The following is a 12775-nucleotide window of genomic DNA, read 5'->3' on the forward strand; positions in this document are numbered from 1 at the left end:
AATGTGTGAAATCTAAAACTTGAACAGAATCAGTAAATACTTTAGGCTTCTAAAATTCTCCTCCACATGATTAGTTCTGAGTTAGTTCACAGTGGTAAACCCTGACTCAAACATTGTTATGCCTGTTTCTGTGAACTTTCACACAGGTAGTATGGAACCTCCTCACAGGGTCCTTATGGGCTTTAGAATTTCTAAATCAAAGTTGAATTTCTGAATCTTTGTTGAAATATTATCCCCAAATCCAAATCACTAAAAGCGTGTTCACCGTATTCTTTCCTTTTAGTCTATCAGCCTCATAGAAAGGGGGAACCCATCCAGGAGCCTGGAGAATGTGTGTCGCTGGGCTTGCCAACAACAAAAACCTGATCCCAACCATGCTGAACACCACGATCATGCCATTTTCTTAACCAGGCAAGACTTTGGGCCTGCTGGAATGCAAGGTATTACTGTTGCTACGTAGAAGAAAAAAAATTATGGGCCTGGGTTTTCAAAAGAAATCCCAAGTCAAGCAGGTTGTGCAGATGTTTGTATCTCCCCACCACTTCCCACCAGCCACGAGCCAAGCATACATTCCCCCCCCCCTCTGTTTCTTCCAGCAACTTTCTGCAGAATCCACAATGTTAAATGCTACTTAAACACCATAATAAATTATACTTGCCTTTAAAATAATGATTGGACGTTTGGGGCATGGTAGGGATGCTGTAACATGCAATGTGATTTCCACTAACTGTTCAGAATGAGAACAGCCCTGCCAGCAATCTTTCTTCCAAAGTCAGCTTACATTTACCGAATAAACGCTGATGTAGACTGTGGAGAAGGACTCATGGTTTTCTTTTCCACATTGGTATGATTTCTGGCTCTTTGCATTAGAGCCAAGATATGAAGGGCCATTTGCTAAAACAGAAAGACAAGGCTGAGATGGAATGGTAGCCCCAGGCAATCCCTTCCCTCTTTCCCAGGAGAATGCGGCTTCCTGATAATAGAGAAACAAGGTTGCCCCTGTTTACAGGATCACAGCTTTGTTGTTGTTGTTGTTCTAAGCACAGACCCAGTACTAATTATAATGAGTTTTTTATATTTAAAATGAAAATAAAAGTGATTGTCATTGTCAACAGGATACGCTCCAGTCACAGGCATGTGCCACCCAGTGAGAAGTTGTACCCTGAATCATGAAGATGGTTTCTCATCTGCCTTTGTAGTAGCCCATGAAACTGGCCATGTGTAAGTTACTGCTGACAGCTAGATAGAAAAAAACAAAGTTTTTTCTCTTTGCTTTTCCACTGTTGCTCACACTTGAAGTAACAATGCATGCCAGTGTGAGTCCTCATCCTTTGCCAAGAGTGAGGAGCTGAAAACAGTGAAGAGTCATGTGCTGAAACTCAATGAGTGGTCCTGTCTGGGCCATGCCTTTTATGGCTGCAGAATGAGTACAGCGTTTCATTAGATACTGCTCCCAGTTTCAGGGTCTGTGGAATCGCCAAGGAAGCCGTGTTGACTTTTAAAAATATGTCTTTCCCAGCGTGTGTTGTAAGAAAAGAAAGGAAGTCCAAGCCGTGGCCCTGTGATTATTACCCACGAGGTCTCCTTTGTGTTCTAGGTTGGGAATGGAGCATGACGGGCAAGGGAACAGGTGTGGGGATGAGACCGCCATGGGCAGCGTGATGGCACCCCTGGTGCAAGCCGCCTTCCATCGCTACCACTGGTCCAGATGCAGTGGCCAGGAACTGAAGAGATACATCCAGTATGTGCCTCACTGCATGTCATGCCCTGCTGCATAGGCTATACACATGACATAAGAGGTGTTGACCCAAAATATTCTATAATGTCATACAATGGCAGAAGCCATAAGCCTTGAACTCAAGTGTAGTTCTAGCTGGCATGGGGTTTCCCTGGGGTAGATGCCTTGTGACTGACTGCCAGACTTGAGCTGAGGATGGAGACAGGGTGCTTGCATGGTTCCTGCTATTAACCCTATCTATACTCTGAAGTCCTGCTGTGCCGGTGTTAGGGCCTGCCCTGCCACAGTTCATATAGGTTCACATAGTGACATGAGTAAGGCCACCACAGCATCCCTGTATCCCAGAATTGTGCTTGATTAACTCTCTCAGAATTAGTAAAGATAAAATATGAGTTAAATAAAACCAAAAACCTTAACACCATGTTTCTGGGAACCTGCCTTGTGACCTGACAAAACCCCAGAGTATTTGAGCTAAGAGTCTTGTTCCCTTTAAGAGCTGATTCTGATGATGAGAATTTAAATGTACTTAATGTTCTCTCTCCTCCCTGCAGTTCCTATGACTGTCTCCTTGATGACCCCTTTGAACATGATTGGCCCAAACTCCCAGAACTTCCTGGAATCAATTATTCCATGGATGAGCAATGCCGTTTTGATTTTGGTGTCGGCTACAAAATGTGCACTGCGGTATGTGATGCCATGTCAAGCGACATGTCTTACCTGAACGTCTGTCTGTGTAGCTCCATTCGGGTGGGCTCTGAACACTCACTGGTACAAGTGTGAAAATATCTACAGTTATCTTGTATTTTCTCGGATGACTGAGCTAAACTAGATGCCTTGGTCAGATAGCCTTAACTAATCCTCATGAGAGACAAGAGGGGAGATAGGGAGATCATAGGCTTTCATTGTTTTAATTATTTCTTTCAGTTTTTGAGATTACAATATAATTACATCATTGCCTCTTCCACTTTTCACCCTCCAAAGCCTCTCAAATACCTCTCCTTACTTTTCCAAGTCCATAGCTTTTTAAATTAAAAGCTATCATTACAGATGTATACATGTGTGTGTATATACATATATCCACAGAGCAGACACACACACACACACACACACACACACACACACACACACACACACACATTGCAGAAGTAGGGACAGAAGGATTGTAAGGCTTTTACTTCTAGGATGAAAAAGCCAAGATTGCAGAGGTTCCGAACCCACTCACACCAGCTGTTCACAGCTGGCAAATAGGGAGCTAGCGGGACCAACAGAGGCGCTCCAGCTCAGTGTTGTGTCCCATTCCTCCTCTGGTGTTTCTTCCCTTCAGAGATGACGCTGAGCTTTTCTATGGCTTGTTGGCCAGTATTCCGTATCTCTGTGTCTAGAGAAAATGATTATCCTGATATATCAACTCAAGTGGAATACTGTGAAGTATATGTGTGGTGGTGCGCACCTATAATCACAGCACTAAGGCTGAGGCAGGAGGATCATGAGTTTGAAGCCAGATTCAGCTACTTAGTGTAGGCAGGTCCAGCCTGGGCTATGAAATGAATCTCTGCTTTGGGTGGTTTTAGTTTGTTTTTACTTTCCAGTAGTTAGACACTATGACATGAATGTCAGAGTAGGTCAGGTCTGACACTAAATCCATTAACTTGAGTACCATATGTGACATCTAACTCAGTTTCCTTGTATCTGAAGTGTGGATAATGATAGTATTTACCACTTACAGTTTACGTGAGGATGAAATGTGATGACAGCATCAATGTACTTGGCACAGTGCAGGCCATTATACTTGTCACTGCTGCTTCAGCATGGCAAGGCAGTGTTTATTCCTTGACATGTTACCACTCTGGCAATCAACTTGAAATGAAAATACCGCCCCCCCAAAAAAATGACACGAAGAAAGTGTGTATAAAGTATGTTTGGCAAATGTCCCACTCTCTGAAAGTTTTTATGGCTTGCTTCTTTTTCTTCTAGTTCCGAACTTTTGACCCATGTAAACAGCTGTGGTGCAGCCATCCCGATAACCCATATTTCTGTAAGACAAAGAAGGGCCCGCCCCTCGATGGGACTGAATGTGCTCCTGGGAAGGTGAGTGTGTCTGCTTGTGAATAGGCTTCATCGCGTGCTGCTCAGGAACCTTTCCAAGTCTAGCAAATGACACTCAATGCTGGGCTTTTTGCACTATCGAGAACAGTGCCTGTGATTTCCTTCTAGTAAGGCTCTAAGATAGGATACTACCTCCCGTGGATGCTACCACAAATTGCCACAAAGTTGATGCTTCAAAACACTAGAAGTTTGTTCTGTCATAGCTGTGGAGGGCATGAGTCAGCTATACTAAGGTGAAGTGAAGTTTTTTGTGGACAGGGCTATGCCCCCTCCAAGGAGTGGAGTGGCAGTGCGTTCCTCCCCTCTCCCAGCTTCTGGCTACCTTGCTCCCACATCATGGCCACACTCCTCTGACCTCCTCTAACACAGTGGGTATCAGTATTCCCTCTGCCCCTTTCTTGCAAGGATTGAGTCTTTTTGTGAAGTTTTGAGCCTACATGGATACCTCAGGATCATTTCCTGAACTTGAAATCCTTAACTTAATCATGTTTGCAAAGAATTGCTTACTAAATAAGGTCACCTTCACAGGCCCAGACGTTACGAGCTCTGCACACTGGGAGGACCAGACCATTTGGCTAACTGTGGCCAAGAGGAAAGGCAGTATGGACAGCAGATCTCTGGCCCCTGCCAGTGGTGTCTGATTTACTTGCTGGCATGCCATCCCTTGTGAAAGTTACCCAGAAATAAAGACATGAATTTATACAGAAGATTTGGCCCAAAGGTTTTAAATTAAATCTCAGATTGTGTGGTTGGGACTGAATGCTTTGAAACTGGCTGGATGCCAAGGTGTGCTTCTCTCAAGGGCAGAGTGCCCAAAACAAAGCACGCTGGGAACACAAGTTGAGGAGCCTTGGCTAGTCTAGGAATAATATATTGAACATAGGACCAAATGCTGACAGGAAAAATTAATGTAACTTTTACCTTTTTTAAAGGGTTGTTTTCAAACATACATGAACTGTTCTTATATGAAATACACATTCTAATAAAAACCTGTCACAACAAGCACTTACATTTTCTGTGATACCATGACAACTACCCTTTTACATAGTGTCTTGCTTTTGGAAGATTTAGTAAGTTTTCAACTAAAATTGAGAGCAATAATGAGTAGAATTATTTGGGTTTATTAAAAATTATGGTACAGTAGATTTTAACATCCAACTTCCCTACATATAATTATATCATATTATACTTAAATATATAAAGTTTTTAAATCTTTTTTGTCTATGGTTTATAAAAAAGGGATTGAGATTTTTGGAAAGAAAATAATCTATTCCCTTTGCATACCTACGTGCTAAGTGCTGGGCAGTGTTATCACAGAATCTCTGTGGCATCATGGCTATATTAACCCACTTAGTTCTTGGACACACGCTGGCCCCTAAACAATTAATGAAATTTTATATGCCTTAATTTTGCTTATCTAAAAGGTAAAAACTCATCATTTACCCTACCTATTTCTCAGACTCATAAATTAACATTTTATATAGTTTTACCTAACTTTATTAGTTAACCATCATTTTAGAAGGGGGCATGGTAGCATCCAGAACCTCTAGGGTGAGCCAAGCAGTGAGAAGCGAAGCTGAGGGAGAATGGGTCTGTTGGGCAGTCACTTGTGTCATTTCAAAACTTATCTGAGTAAATGTTACTTTCCCTTTAAAAAAAAGATTTATTTTTATTAATGTATGTGTACACGAGTCCATATATGACATGTATGTACATGTGAGTAGATGCCCAATGTCTGCATGGTACCCACAGAGGCCAGAAGAGGGTATCTGATCCCCTGGACTTGGAATTACAGATGGTTGTGAGCTAGCCAATGTGGATGCTGGGAACATGACTCAGACCCTCTGCAAGAGAGCAGTGAGTGCTCTTAACCAGTGAGCCATCTCTCCAGCCCCAAATCTATCACTTTAATTTGTTGTTGTTGTTGTTTTTCTAGACAGGGTTTCTCTGTGTAGTTTTGGTGCCTGTCCTGGATGTAGACTAGGCCTGTCTCAAACTCACAGAGAGATTTGCCTGGCTTGGCCTCCCGAGTGCTGGGATTAAAGGCCTGCGCCGCCTGGCTGCCTATCACTTTAATTTTATTCTAAAAATTATAAATCTAAGTTATCCTTTTGATAGGATACCTTGGTGCAGCAAACGCCTATGGATACTTTAAATCAGTATTTACCTGGAGGGAGAATAAAAAGTTGAAGACCTTCAAGTACGTGTTTCTTGAATAACACCTTCAGTGACTTTCATACTCATCTTTTTTTTTTCTCTCATTTTCCCAAGTGGTGCTATAAAGGGCACTGCATGTGGAAGAATGCTAACCAACAAAAACAAGATGGCAACTGGGGGTCATGGACCAAATTTGGTTCCTGTTCCAGGACATGTGGCACCGGAGTTCGATTTAGAACACGTCAGTGCAATAATCCCACGTGAGTAGAACCCTGAACTTCCTGTTGCTTTCTGATAGACAAGAACGTGATCCTGTGTTCTACTGTGAGTGTTTGTCCTTCTTTCATCCTGCTTACAAAATAGAGGACGTGAAAAAGTATTGTTCACCATTCATAAGACAGTCTCCTTTGGATTAATGTTGCCAAAGTGAAGAGCAGTCAGTGATGGAGAAGAGACATTCAAATAGCTGGGCGGTGGTGGTGCATGCCTTTAATCCCAGCACTCGGGAGGCAGAGGCAGGCTGATCTTTGTGAGTTCGAAGCCAGCCTGGTCTACAAAGCGAGTTCCAGGAAAGGCGCAAAGCTACAGAGAAACCCTGTCTCAAGAAAAAAAAAAAAAAAAAAAAGAAGAAGAAGAGACATTAAAATGAAGAGGAGAGATGTTTTAAAGAACTTAATGTTAGGAACTATTAGTGAGTTGAGCAAAGGGGGTAAAGATTCTGTGTCCTGTAAAGCATACATAAAGAAGCAATGGGCACTGACCAAAAGGAGTACCAACAACTTCAACTAAATTCCAGAAGGTAGGTCCAGCTGCTTTCATGCAGTCAAACAGAAAGATGGCAGCCACCCGGCAGGGACTCTGAGAAGAAAAGACATCCATTCATTCAATTAGATAAAATTCATAGGAGCCAAGAAAAAGTAATGGCGTTATTAAACTTAGACATGCTAACTTGTCCATCTGGGGTTTAACCTGTGAACTGCCTTCACAAGAGGAGAGGATGCCAGTGTTATAAGTAACAATACACTCAAAAGCGTGACAGTAGGATTCACCAAAAGCCATGGACTATTCTAAGAGCTTTAAATATGCCACCCCATTGCATCCTTACCACTTCCTTCTTTGGAAAACCATTCCATTTTGCATTTGACAAGGAGGAAGCAGAGACACAGGACTATATGCTCAACATTTCTTTGAGTTGCACCTGCATGTTTTATACAAGGTAGAAAATACTTTCTTGAGTTACGTGCATGCTTTCCATCTGAGTATACTTCTGTCATGAATGAAACATACCATTTGAAAATTGCGTTAGGTTGTGTTTGGGGGTCTTTACCCCTTGGCAGAGAGAGAAGGGTGCATTCAGAGAGACTCTAGATGTTGGGAGTACGGCATCATTCAGCCTGTGCTGGCAGCTCAGACGTGCTGGCTCTTAGCCAGCAGCACTGCATCTGTGAGCCTGAGCTGCTGGGCTACAGCCAGACAGCCTTTGAAATGTCTTTTCCCTAGGCCCATCAATGGCGGTCAGGATTGCCCTGGTGTTAATTTTGAGTACCAGCTTTGTAATACAGAAGAATGCCAAAAGCACTTTGAGGACTTCAGGGCCCAGCAGTGCCAACAGCGTAATTCCCACTTTGAATACCAGAATACCAAACACCACTGGCTGCCGCATGAACATCCTGACTGTGAGTAGATACCATTCTTTTTCCTGCTGCGTGGATGGTCACTTAGCATTGAAGCTTTGCTGACACAGGCCCTTGCACTCTTACGTCCAGTGTGGCAACATACAAAGAGGGGTACTTACAGAAGCAAGTTATTCCAGGTCCCCAAGAGTCAGGCTAAAGAAAGCCTTTCTCCTGAGAGGTGGGATTGTGACAGACGTGGTATCTGGCAAACAGCCCTGTCACCACCGCCATGGGAAATGACAGTGAATCACCTCATTCAACTGAAATCCTCAACTAAGAAATAACCACAGCAGGGGGAAAAAACATCCATTTACAGCTAAGTCAAGATGAAAACAAAACAAAACAACCCCCCCCCCAAAAAAAACAAGACAGCCATTTATTAAAACAAGACTATGTAGCATTTTCTAAACTTGTTATTAAAAATACTTTTGGAAATTTTCATCTAATGTTTGACTTCTTCCCATTAAATTCGGGGTCAGATAGGCTCAAGCTGAAATCTCCTATTATATCTGTTAGGCTGATCAGTGTGTATATACCACTGAGTTCTATTGAGTGCTGTTCTAAAGGAAATGTAAGCATGGATAGGTCAAGGTCGAATACTTTAGAATAAATGCATTCTTTTCTAATTTACTTTAGTGAAGTGACCTACTCAGATCGTCAATTAAGTAGAACCTACAAAGGCACACATATTAGCTGGGTGATAGGGTGAGAGCAAAGACCAAATCGGTCAGTGTTCAGAATGTTACTGAAGTAAAATTGGCTGAGTCAAAGCTTACTAAAAAGCTAATGTAGGTGACATCAAGGTTTGCCACCATAACCTGCCTGGGATAGTCTCAGTCTATACCTGACTGATGATCCTCTATTAATAGAACCCCTTATTATCTCAACAATGGCCCAGTTTAGATGACATAAAATAATTCACCATCCACATTAAAACAAATATGCATAGTGGCATATCTGCACTTCTCATCTACTCCCTATTTTATTAATACAGTATTTCATTTGCTTTTCAGGCAGCCATATTGAAATGTTTTGTCTTAAACCTTGCTGGTCAAACATCCTATTGTATGAAAATAACTAATTTAATCCTGCCTTTTATGCAGCCAAGAAAAGATGCCACCTTTACTGCCAGTCCAAAGAGACTGGGGATGTTGCCTACATGAAACAGCTGGTACACGATGGAACTCGATGTTCCTACAAAGATCCGTACAGCATATGTGTGCGAGGAGAATGTGTGGTAAGTTCAGACTGCTGCCTCCACAGCATCCCACGGTACTCTGAAGTTCTACCTTTACAGTCGCTCATAGGCCATGTTTGAGATTTAACATCTATGGATGAAGATTTCAGGTCAGCACCAGCTTGATTTCGAGGTATTCTGCGATTCCTGTATGTGGTGTCTTCAGCAATAAGGTCTTCCCATCAAGTTCTGAAGGGTAACCAAGAGAAATGGCAACAACCTGTAATGTTTGGAGAGGTCTGTGGGGCTATACTGACTCTCCTTGAAAGGAGGCAGCCCATACCTGAAACTGGGCTTTTTATTTGTTAGCCTGTGGTGTCTAAGAGAGGCATTGATCCCCTATTATAAAATAACTCCACTTAGGATCTTTTGATATTTGTATGTGTATTACATTTTAGTTTCAAATATCATTTTGAATGAAAATCTAATTCTAATTTTGTTTAAATGATTAATACACAAATTTTCCAAATGCTTCTAAACTAAAATACTGAATTTCATGCAAGAACCAAAGTTGTAGTTGAGGGAGAGATGGCTCAGCCTCTAAGAGCACTGGCTGCTCTTCCAGAGGTCCTAAGTTCAATTCCCAGCAACCACATGATGGCTCACAGCCATCTACAGTGGGATCTGATGCCCTCTTCTGGCATACAGGCACACATGCAGATAGAACACTCATACACACTAAATAAAAAAATAAATCTAAAGAGGGAAAAAAATAAAAAAAAGAACCAAAGTTGTAGGCAACAAAAAAATACTTGTCCCATTTAGTCTTTTTACAATGCAATTTATTTTTTGTTCATATTCAACTTTTACTGTGAAATTATTCATATTAATTGGAAGAGTGTTCCTAACATCATCCATCTCCTTTTCACTTACCAAAACTGAGGTATACTATTGTGTTACTCTAACAGAATACCAAACAGTGGGTAATTTATAGAATCAAAGAAAGCAAAGCTCATGCCAAATGGATTGAGCTGTTTTGGTCGATGGTTCTGGAGCTGGAAAGCCCAAGGTATGTTGATGGTATCTGTTTGGCATCTTCCTGTTGAGTCATCCCTGCTAGAGTTAGAAGGGAAAGAGAGACTAGGAACTCAGCAGAGGAAGGAGCGGTCACTCCCGCTCTCTTGATAACTATCCCATTCTAAGACATGAAAAATTCTTCCATGAAAGCAAAGGCCTCATCAAGACCTAATCATGGCAGCTTTTGGGTTTATCTCATCTCATTGTTTTGAACTAGCATCTCACTCTAGAGTCCAGGCTGGTTCCAGACTTCCTGCGATCCTCCTGCTTCAGCTGTCCCAGTGCTGAGAGGAGACAGATGGAAGGCCACCCCTGGCTTCCCCACATTTTAGTAGGCCCTGTGTCTCAACACTTTCGAACTGGTGATTAAGTCCATGTGATCCAACATGACCTGCTTGGGAATACAGATAAAAATGATAACAGCAACATTCCATCATTTAACCCCTGCAGGGTTTAGTTCTAAATGTATATCCATTCCCCTACCCTTTTCATATCCAACTTGTAAGCACAGTAGTTATTTTCTTGAGGGTCTTCCCCAGTCCAGAGAGCCTTTGGTAGTTACCTATTGACTGGGAAAATGTAAACCCAGCCTATCTTCAGGGCCTTGCACAACTTGTTCCATGTGGGGCTGCCACAGTTCTTCCCAGCATGCAATACCCACCTTCTACCAGCTTTCACCTACATATAAATCTTGATCTCTAAATTGCCATCAATGTAAAATTTCATAACTGTTTGAACATTTTCCAATTCTAAAATGCCTTCTTATTCTATCCTTCAAGCCCCTGTGAGAGTCTAAAAGTACTTTGGGGAACTTTATTTTACATCCCAACTTACTTTTCAAAGATAACACTATTTTACAACTCACCACATTACTTTATGCCTTTATGAATATGACAGCACCATGCTATTGATTTGTGGATTTTTCTCCTCAGAATCAACTTACTTCTTTGCTCATAAATCTTGCCTGATGGATGGGACAATAATGTTGGGAAAATAATCCTGGGAAAATACTTCATTAGAAAAAAGGCATTTATCATTTATTCTCTAGACTATGATTCATTTTGTTATTTGACATCACACTAGTTCTTAAAAAACCTGGGGCTTGAGAAATCATTACTAAAGGCTTGCACAAGCTTACTGGCTGTATGCCATCACAAAATAAGGGGTGCATCATCATGTGGAATGTTGTTTGCTACTTGGCACATTAAAGTTAGCCATGTTTAACATCTTCTCTCCCCAGAAAGTGGGCTGTGATAAAGAAATTGGTTCCAACAAGGTTGAGGATAAGTGTGGGGTCTGTGGAGGGGACAATTCCCACTGTCGAACTGTGAAGGGGACATTTACCAGAACACCCAGGAAACTTGGTAAGATGAGTGTTCTCCTGAATTAATACCTTTTTATGCGATTTATCATTTTGAAACATCTTTTAGAATTTCAGGATTTTTTTCAATAGTATCACAGAAATTAACAGATAGTTTTTTTTAAAAAAGTACTTTAAATAAAAAGACTATGCATTCATACTTCACAGCCTTCCTGAAGAAAATAGCTACTAAATTGAGATAAGGGATACAAAAATTGATTTTGATGCTTAAGGAGAAAAAAAAAACCTATGCTATATGTTATTTTGAATTTAATCAAATGAGTATGGAACTAAAGGTTAATTTTGAATATATGTGACACATAACTTACTGTCTGGAAATGTAAAATGTTATAAAACTTTAAATATAACTCTTTAATAATGTTATATCATTTTCACTTATGTTTATTATGGAGCTAGCATCCTTATATAGTGTAACCTTTAACAGCTTTTTTAAACAAAGGAATTATATGAAAAATGTGAAGAAAAAATAGAGACAACAACAAATTAATCTGAGGTGTAATTGTTCATATACATGACCTATTGTGCTCATTATACTATTTAACCTGAACTAAACATATATGAAAGCTCCAAAATATGGAAGGGAAAGCTATCCTCATGCAATAGGTAATATATGTGAATATTTGTAATTTCATAATTCATAGAAGGATTTCTATGCAATACATACAAACATTTATACAGTATAACAAATATCTATATATTTGATGAAGATTTATTGGGAAACCATTTCAGGAAATTAAGCAGCTAAAGGTAAATATGCCATGAAGTTGTCATGAAGATCCTCCTAAACCTCCTCTGGTACTATCAGAATAATGTCTGATGGGATTCGAGAAGGCACAGAGAAATTTGGTTTGGGACTGGAAGTTGCCTCACAGGTTAATAGCACTGGCTGCTCTTCCAGAGGCTCTGGGTTCTGTTCCTAGCACCCACATGATGGCTCACAACTATCTATAGCTCCAGTCCCCTCTTCTCACCTCTACAGGCACTAGGCACACAAGTGGTGCACAGACATACATGGAGGCAACACACTCATATACATAAAATGATTAAACCAAATTATTTTTTGAAGATTTATTTTCTTTAATTGATTATAACTTACAGAAGAACATATAAAAATGTTATGTTAGTCTTCATCCAAATGAAGTAATCCTTTTTGTCCATTTTAATTTTAATTAATTAATTTATTTAGTTGGTTTTTTTGTCTGTTTGTTTTTGTTTTGTTTTTTTTGAGACAGGCTTTCTCTGTGTAGTTTTGGTGCCTGTCCTGGATCTTGACTCGAACTCACAGAGATCTGTCTGGCTCTGCCTCCCGAGTGCTGGGATTGAAGGCATGCGCCACCACCACCTGACCATTTTTATACTCTGGCTACCTGACTCTGGTGAATTCTACTATCAGATTTGCTTTGTGATGTGCCATTTTCAACTCTGGCCCTGATCCTTAATGTCTGTGCTATTCCTTTAGGCTG

At 40.8% G+C, this 12775-nt stretch overlaps 1 protein-coding gene across 2 annotated transcripts in view; it reads left to right on the plus strand.

Annotated features, from left to right (window-relative positions):
* Window positions 1-12775, plus strand: part of Adamts3 (ADAM metallopeptidase with thrombospondin type 1 motif 3) — a 221094-nt gene that overhangs the window by 186207 nt on the left and 22112 nt on the right. For both annotated transcript variants that reach the window (XM_036201567.1, XM_036201566.1), the window contains exons 7-15: window positions 284-440; window positions 1116-1221; window positions 1598-1741; window positions 2290-2422; window positions 3713-3826; window positions 6116-6261; window positions 7502-7677; window positions 8781-8914; window positions 11172-11295. In XM_036201567.1, coding sequence (XP_036057460.1) covers window positions 284-440; window positions 1116-1221; window positions 1598-1741; window positions 2290-2422; window positions 3713-3826; window positions 6116-6261; window positions 7502-7677; window positions 8781-8914; window positions 11172-11295 — 1234 coding nt within the window. The remainder of the gene's footprint in view (window positions 1-283; window positions 441-1115; window positions 1222-1597; window positions 1742-2289; window positions 2423-3712; window positions 3827-6115; window positions 6262-7501; window positions 7678-8780; window positions 8915-11171; window positions 11296-12775) is intronic.

This window comes from Onychomys torridus, chromosome 10 (assembly GCF_903995425.1).
Source record: "Onychomys torridus chromosome 10, mOncTor1.1, whole genome shotgun sequence".
NCBI lineage: Eukaryota > Metazoa > Chordata > Mammalia > Rodentia > Cricetidae > Onychomys > Onychomys torridus.